This window comes from Saccopteryx leptura, chromosome X (genome assembly GCF_036850995.1).
Source record: "Saccopteryx leptura isolate mSacLep1 chromosome X, mSacLep1_pri_phased_curated, whole genome shotgun sequence".
In the NCBI taxonomy this organism is placed as follows: Eukaryota; Metazoa; Chordata; class Mammalia; order Chiroptera; family Emballonuridae; genus Saccopteryx; species Saccopteryx leptura.
In genome coordinates, this window is record NC_089516.1 from 127,931,819 (window position 1) to 127,945,596 (window position 13,778).

Sequence of the window (13,778 nt, forward strand, 5' to 3'; positions counted from 1 at the left end):
CCCTGGGTACAGAAATCTACCTATTCCCCTTACTCACCACCTCGCACCCCCCAAAAAAAGAAATAAGTACACTTTCTGAATTATAACTCACATGCCTAACCATTGCTAGATGCTGTCCTAGATATTATGAAAAAAATGTCTCCCCCAAAAATGTTTCCCATCTCTATGGAAGATCAGTACTGTTCTTGTTGACAAAAATATCCTGAGAAGGAAAAAATGTGCAGAAACAGAATTTTTTTAAAAACCCTCTTGAAAACTGATGAAAAATAAGTAAGAGAAAGGATAGCTGACATTCATATCCATAAATAAGATACTGGATATTAGAAAATGTTTTATTTTAAATCAATTCAACAAAAATAATAAAGAATTAAAAAACTAACTCAATTTGTGAGTCATGTCATGGCAAATGAAAGACACCGAGCTCAGAATGTGTGAAGAGGGAGGCACTCACCCTGTTATAAGCTTGGATTGTGTCCAGATGCAACAAGTGTGATATAAAATCATGTTTATCTACTTAACAATGTATTTATGTATTTATCTACTCTAGAATAATATAAGATCATGTTATCTACTTAAGAATGTATTTAATTAACAACCTGAGTATGACATTAGGCATGCGTTCTCTGTGTCGTCTTAATTCAAATGTTACCAACTGCTTCTTTTGTGGCTCACACTGAGATTCTTCATTCAAAAGGTAAGAGATTGGGTTTCTGCAAAACGAAAAGAAACAAAACAATGCCCCTTTCAAAATGCAACAGTAATCACAGACATCCATAATTTTACATCAAGAGCTAATAAATAGAGCTTGTGTTCTGTCTTGTCAGTGTGTCACAAGTGTACAAGGTGCCTGGACAGTGCTTGGACAGTGCCTGTTATTTCTGCAAACATGGGGTTGTTAAAAGCAATCTTCCAATGCCACTTCTGTTAACTGAGAGTACAACCTGAAGCTGAATTGGTACATTTTGGAAACATTCTGCTGCTTGGGAATGTGTACATCAATATGAAGAAATTTCTTCATAATTTATACAGTATTTTGATTGTGAGCTCAGTGATAAATAACTGAAATGACTTCTAACTGCTCTCTGAAATGTAGTCTTATGTCTTCACCACTGTTTTTATATTCTCCAGGATAGCCCACATTCAACTTTATATGCAAACCTGAAATGGTATTCATGAAGAGAAGAAGAAGAAGAAGAAAAGGCAGCCAATAGATCTTTAACTTTGGAAACTGTATATAAGATCATATTAAAAGTGCAGCATTTATGGTCCAGTGCTAAATACATAAAAAGTATGACCATTACAAATTCACCATCCATTGCAAAGCCATGATCTTGTAGTGATATAGCTTATTGCTATATTAAGGCTTTTAGTATGATGGAGGCATCTTTAATCTTCCCCTGGATGTGGTCTGGGTGCTTGTTATGAGCTATATTTCTGCCTGACACAATGCCTCCATCCCAGAAACAGACAGCTTACAGACAACCCAAGTCAGTCACCAAGGACTGCAGCCATTTTGAAACCGAAGTGCTTAATTGGAGATATTCATCTGCATAGGATTATACTATTTCATAATGCCATGCTCTGCTGAATCCAAAAAGAGATCAGCCAATGTTGTTTTCAGTAATTTTCCAAAACAGTAAATCTATTATCACAAATGTTCAGTCAATACAAGTTTTGGTGATATCAAAAAGACAGTTTCAGGTAGGACATGGTACACTCTAGTTACAAAGGAAAGAATAAACATATTATATAAATCAGATATGGTTACAGTGTACATGTTCTTAAAGCAGAACATTTATGAAATGGCTTTCCAGATTCTTCTAAATCAGCCTTAAATCTCTGTGTATGGATCAAAGACAATTTTTCATGAATTTTGCAAACCATAAATTTACTGATCATTACTGCTGCTGCTTTTTTCCTTAACTTTCAAACTCATAGTCCAAATCTTGCACTGCTCTAAGTCCTTGCCTTTCATAGTCAGCCCTAAAAGTTACCTTTCCAAATTCATCTCCTAACTCTACCCTTCCTCTCTTTCCCTTTCTTTAGTCCTTCTTGCACCCAATATTCTTTACCATTACCTTAAATTCCACAATGACTAACTCAGTGTGAGGCTCACAGGAGGCATTCTGTAAATCTTTGCTGAATGAATATAAATGAATGACAAAAGGAAGATAACACATGGTTTTAATGATAGCTATGTTAGTTTCACAAAGGCTTTGTCTACTTACTTCCCACTCTTAGACGTATTCTGCTCCTTTTTGGATGATGGAGAGTTGGCAACTGGATTTGTGTTTGGAGAATCCCATCTAGTCTTACTAGACCCACAGAAAGAATAGAAATATATATATATATATATATATATATATATATATATATATATATATATATATATATATATATATATATATATATACAAAAAATGACCACAAAGACAAAAAGCAATTAGTCATTTAATTTAAAGACTTTCAAGTTCTCTCTCTCTCTCTCTCTCAATTGTCTGTCAAAATAAAGCATAATCTTATTCAATGATGCCTCTCAAAAGTAAAGAGAATGGGAACAATTGGTCAAGTTTAAAGAAAGCTGTCCTTTTGGCATTCAAATATGAGCTAGTGGATTCCATTAATGATAGCACCACAACACAGGTCCCAAGGGAGGATCTAGTAAAAAAAATGTAAAAAATAACTAGTCTTAAATATAAAATCGATTATTTTCAGTCTGAAATCTCTGTATTACAAGTTTAGTTCTGAAGCTGCTTTTAGTGAAGTATGTAAATGCCAAATGACTTCTAAAAGTCTTTAGAAGACATTTTCAAATGAATTAATAATTTTCACTCATAATATTAACATGGTAAGGCCATGAATTCAGTTATTCTTTCAGGAGAAATACCACCTGCTTCATGAGTTATGGATTTTAAATCTCCACCTTCAATAACTCCATAGTTTATGTCAACCTTGGAAACAATTACAAAATAAATCACTAGGAAGGTCTGCTTAATCTCACCAGGTTAATAAACGCAGATCACTTGAAAGTAAACAAAAGAAAATAATTGATTAGAGTTTTCTGGATTGCTTTATTCTACTTTCTTTATGAAACTATTTTTAACATTATCTTCAATTCAGTTGCTTTGCCTTGGAATTATTGCTTTATTTCATCTTCAGATTTCCATGAAAACCAACTCAAAGCCTTTTTTGCCACTTGATGATGTGTGGTATTCTTTATCCTGATTTCATCAGAAAAACATTTTTTTGTTAGTAATTTAGTCCAGGTAGTTTGTTAGTATTAATAAAGAAAGGGAGCATGGGCATCAGGTTTACAATCAATAAACTAGGGAGCTGAATCAGATATTTAAACCTAATATACTAAATAGTTGATTAGGACATTAAGCTTGCTTCACTAGGATGTTGCAGCATTCACAGCCTACCCAGGAGACCAGCACATCCTCCATTCCTCAGACTTAACACCTCACCCCCAGAAATTCCAGAAAGAATCTCCCCAAGGAACAACTGCCCAGTACCAGAATTACTGGGGGATGCAGGGGGGCATTTCTTCTGCTGGGTTCATGGACAGTAGAAACCAAGATGGTGCAGGGGGAGGTAAGCATGTGCACAGTGGAAGTCAAGAAGATGACATAAAAAGGCAGAGTCTAGCCTGAGAAAAACTGGGAAAAGAGTCACATTGAATGAGGACATGGAATCTCAGAGGGTCCAGGAAAGGACTGGTTGAAAGAAAGGCCCAGCAAAAGTCTGGGGAAAACCAAAAAAAACAGGTGGGTAGTTTGAAAGCAAGCCTGGGCTCATTGCCAAAAACCAAAAAAATATATGAAGGATTATCAAGGATCTTGGAGCAGTTGCTTGTTAGAGCCTGCCTGCCCTATACATCCCTGAGGATATATCATCTTCCTTCACCCCAATAAATCTTGCCTCTATGTTTCAATTTCTCCCACACATGTGCTCTTTGGAATTCTGATATCCCAACACCACAAATAACCTATTTCCACCAGGAACAGCTTTGTTATAATAAAATCTATGTCAGCATAACCTTTCATAAATAGTGAAGGGAAAAAAATGCATATATTGGCTTTCAATAAGTATAATAGAGCCTTCCAAAGGTACAGAATATTGTCTCAGAGAATGCCAAAAAGCTTTCCAGATATTTATGAATCTTTTAAGTACCTCAGAAATAGGTACCTGCAAGTAGCATCATTTGTATGTGGAGGGTGGGGTGGGGGTCACAAAAGACATTCTACTCTTTACTTTTATCTTTAAATGGCTACATGGATTTGATTGGAAACAGAGATAATCATGGGTTCTTGGTGATTGCAAAGGCAATTCAGATGTGTGTGGGCACAGACAAGGGCTAATCTGAAAGATAGCAAGAGTCCCAGCAGGTAGGGTTCAGTGTACAGGAAGTCCAAAAAGTAGTTCTTTGAAGTGGGAAACATCAAGGTGAGCTTCAATCCTGTGGGGTTGGGTGGCTCTCAAGAGACAGTGGTACACATTCTGTCTCAGAGGACCTGTCAGAAGTCTGCTGGGATAATGTGCTGGAATTCTGCACAATGTGGGGATAACTTCTCTGTGCTACTCACAAACTCACTTGAATGTGGCTACATTCTGTGCAGGAACTACAGAATTCACACTGTGCTGCCCCTGCCCATCCATTATGACTTCTTGGCAAAGATCTTAATTGTACCTTGGATCATACCAGCTACCTTCCTAATCCAGATCCAAGCTCAGAAACCATGGAACAATTTGACAAAAGACTTATAACCCAGAAGAATGCAAAGCTATCTCTTTAAGAAGACCAGTGCAAATGACATCAGAGAAATGGCAGTATGAGAGATACTCCTGACCTTGAAATCCCAACAAACTGAACAATTGTAACACAGAGAAGGAACCCCAGCTGGACTCGCAGGTGCACCTGAAAGAGCCATGCACCAAATGAACGAATGGTGGGACTAGGTGAATTGGGGGGAGAAGATAGGATGCATTCCAAGAGGACTTTGGAAAGGACAAAAGCTGGAGGACCGAGTTTTTCTCTTCTCTCACTGATCTGAGGGAGGCAGGCAGGATAATTGGAAAGACTGAGGGACAGAGGGGAAGGAGTTGAGTTAAGGCAGGCATGCAAGCAAGAGCAGAAACACCACAAGTTTCAAGATCTGCCCACATCACTGGGCTCCACTTGCGATCACAGGCACCAAGTACGTGTGCAGCCTGCTGTACTCCCTGGATATGCACCCAATTAGCTCATGAAAATTGGTTCTCAGGGCGCTAAGGTGTGCTCAATATGGACACCCCCACCCACAGAGTTTGGTCTGCAATGGTGTTGCAGCACACTTGATCGACAATCTGCAAGTGGGCTCTCAGAGCTCATGGTGCCATGGGCTCATGGAGTGCAGCCCCTGCCCTGCCCAAGAGCTGCACTTTGAATGGTATTGGAGGAAGGACCAAGGTATGGTCCCCCCTGCTTCCCAGGTCTCGCATTGCTCCCCTTACTGTGCAAAGAATGGCAGTAGTGGATACCCCACAGCTGACCCTCTGGGGTCACTCTCTCCTGTGAGAGGTGGAGGTGCCTTGCTTTCAATCCCCTGGTCAGTTGGGATGAGGGGAGAGGCTCCTGGAGACCTAAGACACCATTGTTAGGACAACACAGTTGAAAAACCCTAATAATAAACCCCATCTACCAATGCTACTATGGCACTGCCTACATGATTACAATAACAACACTTCAGTGGAGCCCCACCCAAGAATTGCAAAGAGGCAAAACTTGTAGTACAGTGGCACCTGTTGGAAAAAAGAAAAAGGAACCTCTCAAACTGAAAAAATTACATTTTTTATTTTTTTCTCATTTTTTTCTTCTTTCCTTTTTCTCCTTTCTCTATTTCCCATTTGAACTTCATTATTCTTAGTTGCTACATTTTTTATTCTTATTTTTCATGAAGATTTCATTTCTGATACTTTTTCTTTTACTCCTTTTTTTCCTCTTCCCCTTCTTTTTCTTCTTTTCTTTCTCCTCTCAAATGAACTCAATTTTTCTTTAAATTATTATTATTTTATTCACACTTTTTTGTGGTGTTCTGTTTGTTTTTATTTTATTTTTTCATCTTTCCTCAGTTTCTTCTCCTTGTTCTCTGTAGTTTTTCTTCTACTTATCATTATTTATAAAATTATCATTTTTTTCACTGTATTTTTCCATTTTTATTTCCTTTAGTTATCACTTGTTAGTCTTATTAACAATACCACTCTCAGATAGCATAGAATAAGAAATCAAATATCATGGATACACGAGACAGAGACATAGCTCGGATAGATGATGAAAAATCTCCAGACAAACATCTCAATTACTCGGAAACCTACTGCTAAATTCCCATATATGTGCCTTGGGCACAAGGGTTCTTTTTAATCTACATGAGAATTGACCTTGTTTAAATTCAATACAGGACACCACAGGACATCAGGGAAAGCTGTTAGCTGGCAGTGGCAGCCCTATTATTATTAACTCTTGCCCTAGAGGGCAATAGTCCCAGAGCAGTCCTTCAAAAGATATATATATATATATATATATATATATATATATATATATATATATATATATAGAGAGAGAGAGAGAGAGAGAGAGAGAGAGAGAGAGAGAAGGAAAGGAAGGAAGGAAGGAAGGAAGGAAGGAAGGAAGGAAGGAAGGAAGGAAGGAAGACACTTTTTACCTACTAGCAAATCCTGCAAGTGCCGATCTGAGGGAAATTAAAAAAAAAAAAAAAGCTTTCTCAGAGAATAATCACATACGGAAGTTATGGCACCAAGAATGGGGGGAACATAATCAAACAATTAAAAATGTTTGTTCTGTGCAAATAACAGATCCATTCACAGTGGCAAAATGTGTGTGAAATTGGGGGAGGGATGAAGCAGAACTTGTAGCAGGATTGGATCCTAGGAGTTCATTTTTGTAGACATTACCGTTATATAGAAAGGCTTGAAGCAAAAAGAGTCATCATTTCTTCCTAAAGTTCAATACTGAGTACCTAAGTGTGAACACGATGCAGTAGCTCTGAAACCTTTAGAAGGGCCCTGAGTTTTCCAGAAGTGCCCCATGAAGAGTAAGAGATAACCCTGCAGCTTCAGACCATCAGGGATCCTCAGAGATCTGGAAAAACGTTAGTCAAAGACCCAAAGATTAAGATGTTACCAAGGACCCTGGCCACTAAAATATCCGGCAATCCCAGGGACTTACAGGAATAAGACTTGCCTGCTTTTAGGATATATGGATGATCCTGACCAGGCAGTGGTGCAGTGGATAGAGCATCGGGCTGGGACAGGAGGACCCAAGTTCAAAATCCTGAGATCGCCGGTTTGAGCGAGTGATCACTGGCTTGAACGTGGGATCATAGATGTGACCCCATGGTTGCTAGCTTGAGCCCAAAGGTCGCTGGCTTGAAGCCCAAAGTCGCTGGCTTGAGCAAAGGGTCATTTGCTCTGCTGTAGCCCCCTGGTCAAGGCACATATGAGAAAGCAATCATTTGAACAAATAAGGAGTTGCAACCAAGAATTGTACTTCTCATCTCTCTCCCTTCCTGTCTGTCCCTATCTGTTCCTCTCTCTGACTCTCTCTGTCTCTGTCAAAAAAAAAAAGGATATAGGGATGATAATATGGAGTATATGAGATGGGTAGGTGGGGGCTGCTTTCAATTAAGAACAAGTTTCCAACCATCAGAAACAGACCTACCCCAGTTGTCATCATTTTGTCTATATCCAGACCACTTGTCAGCCTTCTTTACTTTCATCTCCTCTTTGGGTTGCAATCTTAAATGCTGTGGACTGAAATCCCTGAGGGCATGGATTCAGGCATTTTCCACTCTTTCTACATAGCTATCCTCTTCTAAGATTAAGATTCTTTCCTTCCACCCTCAAAACTCTGCAGCATCAAAGGCCTAAGAAAACAATTCCAGGTGAGTTTCTCATAGGAAAATTTAATAAGTTCCAGCACTACTGCCTGCCTGGTCGGCTGTCTAACCCCATCTATCAAGTGAGCTATTTTCCACAGGCTCCACAAACACCAGAAAAGTAGTGGGAAATTGTGCAATGTTATGCACATTGTGTTCAGGTAGGAAATCTGTGATAAACCCAACGCTTTAGCATTTTCAAAGTGTTTCTGATTGAATAATTTGATGCTGAAATGGCATTCAGTGTACTTAATTCAAAATGGCAATCACATTCACTCCAATCTAAATTTTTCTCATAGGTCAGAAAGGTCCTTAAGGGAGAAGAATCTAGTGCAGTGGTCCCCAACCTTTTTTGGGCCATGGACCGGTTTAATGTCAGAAAATATTTTCACGGACCGGCCTTTAGGGTGGGAGAGATAAATGTATCACGTGAATGAGACAAGCGTCAAGAGTGAGTCTTAGATGAATGTAACCAAGGGAATCTGGTCATTTTTTAAAAATAAAACATTCTTGGCCCTGGCCGGTTGGCTCAGTGGTAGAGCGTCGGCCTGGAGTGTGGGGGACCCGGGTTCGATTCCCGGCCAGGGCACATAGGAGAAGCGCCCATTTGCTTCTCCACCCCCCCTCCTTCCTCTCTGTCTCTCTCTTCCCCTCCCGCAGCCAAGGCTCCATTGGAGCAAAAATGGCCCGGGCGCTGGGGATGGCTCCTTGGCCTCTGCCCCAGGCGCTAGAGTGGCTCTGGTCGCGGCAGAGCAACGCCCTGGAGGGGCAGAGCATCGCCCCCTGGTGGGCAGAGTGTCGCCCCTGGTGGGCGTGCCAGGTGGATCCCAGTCGGGCGCATGTGGGAGTCTGTCTGACTGTCTCTCCCCGTTTCCAGCTTCAGAAAAATACAAAAATAATAAATAAATAAATAAATAAATAAATAAATAAATAAAACATTCTTCAGACTTAAATATAAATAAAACGGAAATAATGTAAGTTATTTATTCTTTCTCTGCGGACCGGTACCAAATGGCCCACGGACCAGTACCTGTCCATGGCCCGGGGGATGCGGACCACAGATCTAGTGGTTTCAAACACATTTCACTCACTTTCATGATGGAGAGCATACAGAATCTTCTGCATTTTCTATTGTACTTTTTAAGCTCTTTTTGGAATTAATTAATCTCAGATCCATAAAAAATAGTTGTGTTGCTCTAACTACAATAGCACTAACATTTTCAAACTTAATCTTCAGTGTCCTAGGAAGTTGAAATTGTATTTTAGAAGAGTGTTGGGCTATAAGACTTATTGTCTACATGTCTTTCATTTGACACTTAGCATGTGGTACTTGTAGTATTGTTTCTATTTTATTGTTTATCTGTCTCCAACTAGCTCTTAAGAGGGTACTCAAAACATTTGTTGAACAGATAAAGAAAAAAGATGAATTTGAGTTCAGTGAAAAAGGAATGCTATCATTGATTATCAGGTGTCTGGTACCTGTGTGAGAATGGTCTGGAGAACTGAATTCTAGTTACTGATAGTGGATCACCATGTGGATAGCAAAGATGAGGAGCTTAGAAAGGATTCTTCATCCAGTTTTCCTGGATGTTTGGCTAGTGTCTCTGAATAATAAGAATCTGTTGCATTTGTATATCTCTTGAAGTTTTTCAGTGTGTGTTCTTGTAAGTGGTAATTAAGATGAAACCCAAGCTATTGTTAAGGGGTTATTTCAAGTGTCTCTTGGGAAATAGTAGCTACTCTTTGCTCTCTAGAGATGACTCTTGGCTCCATAAAGCTGCCAGGATGAGGAAATCCACTTAAAATACATAGACCCTATCAGAGATAGAAGTTCATCTAATCTGCTTCCCAAACAGGTGCTTGAGTCCCCTTTACAGCATTATCTACCAAGTGATGGTCTCTTAAGCTTTTAAAATATCAGTGCTTTCCCAAGAAACTTTACTTTTCTATTTTCTAAGAGGCTCACATTTCAAAGTATCATAATGATGCTATTACTGAGCAACACAGCTCTTCAAATATTGATTTCCTTTAATTAGAACAGATGAGGATTCTTTATCTCATTTTTCTATCTTGCTAGGTTATGTCCTGAGTGGTTTTCTTTCTTTGCTCTAAACTTTTTTCATTTTCTTCTACTCTACGTATCCAAATTAGAGTCCATACACCTTTAAGCATCCTGTTCCCATTGTCTACATTTCTGTTAATCATCAAGCAAATAAAGTTCTGTTCACTAAGCTGTGCTTTTGTTTATCTCCCTTCCCTAGTTTCCTTTTGCCTAACTGTGGATAATGACTGAGGTTTTTAAGACAAAAGTTTTTTATTTTGTTTACTGCACTGAAGCCCAATGTAACTATGATCTCTCAGATGCAATCTCCTAAGTTAAAAACATTTATTCAGGAATCTTGAGTTCTAATCCTGACTGCCAGCAAGACAGATGATTTTTTCTGTATTAAGATTCTCATCTTTAAAGAAGAGTAAATTAAACTGATAAGGTAAACCATTCATATGTAAGTTCTCAATTACTTTGTAATTACAGAGCTCTTGGAAAAGGCAGCTGGGAGACTTGCATTAACTTGCTATCTCCTCCTCCTTTAACTTTTCACTCTAACAACTCAACACAGTGGCATCAGAGACTGGAGCAAAGGCTTATTGTTTACTTATAGTTGCTATTTTGTTCTCTTCACCTTACCTCTTGGCACATACTGTTTCCACCTAGGGAAGGCAGTCACATTCTTGAATGCCTCACTGGGATCAAGAAAACAAAATGAATCCATTCCTAAATTACATTTATTTATTAATTTATTTATTTACTTAGACAGAAACACCTTAGTTGTTCATTGATTGCTTTCTCATATGTGCCTTGACCGGGGTGCTACAGTAAAGCAATATACTCCTTGCTCAAACCAGCGACCTTGGGCTCAAGTCAGCGATTGTGGGCTCAAGCCAATGACCTTTGGGTTCAAACCAGCGACCTTGGGGTCTCATCTATGATCCAATGCCCAAGTCAGTGACCCCGTGCTCAAGCTGGTGAGACTGCTGTCAAGCTGGCAACCTTGAGATTTTGAACCTGGGTCTTCCAAGTTTCAGTCCAACACTCTACCCACTGTGCAGCCAGCTGGTCAGGCTCACTTATGTTTGTACGAAGCATTTGAACTGTGGGTTATAGGCTATCATAGGCCATTGGAATTGTATCTTACAACTACTATGTTTACATCTAGCTCTGGGCCCTCCATCAGAGAGGGGATTGAGGAACAAGAAAACATAGTTCTGGTATTGTATTGTTTGGGGTGATTAAGACCTGAAATAAAATGGAAGCCTAGACCAGAATGGTAGTTATGGAAGTGGAAAGAAGGAAACCACACATAGCATATCAAAAGAAAATAACTGAACTTAGGAATTGATTACATGTGAAGAATGAAAATATGGTCTAACGAAAGGTGCTGAGGTTTGGAAGCCCGATGACTGTGAAAACAGAGGTGCCAGTGAAAGAGACAGACTACTTGGGAGGAGAATCTGGACTAGAGGAGATGACAGATATGGTTTTAAATATATTGACTTGGGGTATTGATGGACAGTGTCTAGCAGGCAATTAGAGATAGCACTGCAGCTTAAGAAAAAAGACAGAGTGAGATATACAGTCATGGTTCCAAAGTAAGAAAAGCAATGAGGCCTGATGCAACATCCATTCACTGTGATTAACAAGTGGATATTTCAGGCTGGGAACAGCCTGTGCCAGAATATGTAATACTTTCTTCTGCCCCAGTCCAAGTAAAGGAGCCTGACCCAGTTCGGTCAGTTGTGTAGAATTCAGTGATAATGTTAATGAGGGAAATTGCAGGCCTTGATCCATATACCAGTCAGTGATTTTCATCATTGTGTGCCTACAGCCTGCTTCTAACCATTATCTAGTCCAGCCAGATTACTTACAGATGTCCAGGTGAGCTGGATACCAAGAGATGAGGTAGGTGGCAATAATTGGCAACCAATTCCCATGAGAAAAATATATCACAAAGTACATTCAATAGTGCTATCATCTTGGTGTAAGAACGTCAACCTGGCAGATGAGTAAAACTGAGTGAAGCTTTAAACTTTGGCTTCACTTGCAGCTCACACTTTTTCCTTTTTGCTCCATTTTACCAAGGATTAAACATATGTCAGAAACTATACTTTCAATAGTACTAAACTCTACTCCAATTTTTCTGCATGGTGCTCTTCCCATTTCCAGTTCTCAGTCCTTTCACGGTGCGCCATTAACTGGCACGCTTAGCACCCTCTCTTAGCATTCTGGGTGGTACATGAATGTCACAGCTGGGAGCATCACCATAGATCGGGGTGGGGGCAGCCTGTCGGGAAACAAATCAAGACCTTTGCCCTTGGAGAGCCTAAGTATCCTAGGCTTTCTGGTTTAACTTGAGTTCATGAAGGCGGTGTTTACTGAACTATGGCCATTACCTTTCACATAGCGAAACAAACTTCGTCCTTTAGTCCTCGACCTACAACCTACCCATTGAATTACTTATCTTCTCTGAGTCTCAGTTCCCTTATTTGCCAGTCTTATTTCTTACGACCATAACATTATTTTGAAAATTATAAAATGCTAAAAATTTATTCACTAAAATATCCCCTTCTGAGTATTTTCTGTGTGCCCTTCATCATTCTGGGCCTTTGCAATACAATGATAAGTGTGACAACATTCCTGCATTCAAGTAACCCAAAAGGAAGTGAGGTTGGCAAGCATGTTAACAGATACACAAAACCATGCATCAAGTCGGATAAAGCCAGTATGAGAAAGGGTTAGGGAAATAAACTGAAGTGACTGCCTATGCTTGGGGAAATCAGGGAAAGCAAAGGTAAAGCTGAGTTACTATTATAAAAATTATTTTTGGTTTCCAATAAAAAATTGTAAATCAGAAAATAAAATCCAAGTTATGAATATTTTCATAAAATAGAATGAAATTATGCCTTTGCTGCATCCCAGAGGTTCTGATATGTTGTATTGTTATTTTCATTTGTCAGTATGTAACTTTTCTCCTTTTTTTATTTTTTTATTTTTTTAAAAAAATTGATTGGTTGATTTTGGAGAGAAGAGGCAGGGGAGGGAGAGAGAGAGAGAAACATTGATTTTTTTTTTACTTTACTTTTTTTATTATTATTTATTCATTTTTAGAGATGAGAGAGAGAGGGAGAGAGATACAGAGAGAGAGAAGGGGGGAGGAGCTGGAAGCATCAACTCCCATATGTGCCTTGACCAGGCAAGCCCAGGGTTTTGAACCGGCGACCTCAGCATTTCCAGGTCGACGCTTTATCCACTGCGCCACCACAGGTCAGGCAGTATGTAACTTTTGATCTCTGCTTTTATTTCTTCTTTGACCCACTCATGTTTTAAAAGTATGTTGTTTAGTTTCCACATTTTTGTGGGTATGTTTACGTCTTTTTTGCAGTTGAGTTCTAGTTTCAAGGCTTTATGATTAGAGAACATGCTTGGTATAATTTCAATCTTTCTGAATTTGTTGATGTTACTTTTGTGGCCCAAAATATGGTCTATTCTTGAGAATGTTCCATGTACACTAGAGAAAAATGTATACTCTGGCACTTTGGGATGAAATGTCCTGTAGATTTCTATCATATCAAATTGTTCTAGTGTTGCATTTAAGGTCCATTTTGCTTTATTGATTTTTTGTTTGGATGAATGATGTAGAGCCGTCAGCGGTATATTGAGGTCTCCAAGTATGATTGTATTTTTGTCAGTTTTTGTATTTAGGTCAGTCAGTAGCTGTCTTATATATTTTGGTGCTTCTTGGTTTGGTGCATATATATTAAGAAGTGTTATGTCTTCTTGATTCAGTGT

General features: G+C 39.1%; 1 protein-coding gene across 3 annotated transcripts in view; it reads right to left on the reverse strand.

The window, feature by feature from the left end:
• The window catches only part of HS6ST2 (heparan sulfate 6-O-sulfotransferase 2), a 399,556-nt gene that overhangs the window by 55,323 nt on the left and 330,455 nt on the right, over positions 1-13,778 (reverse strand). The window contains exon 4 of one of the 3 annotated variants that reach the window (XM_066357001.1): positions 2,229-2,315. The exons of the other annotated variants lie outside the window; for them this stretch is intronic. Coding sequence (XP_066213098.1) covers positions 2,229-2,315 — 87 coding nt within the window. The remainder of the gene's footprint in view (positions 1-2,228; positions 2,316-13,778) is intronic. 3 annotated transcript variants of the gene reach the window in all.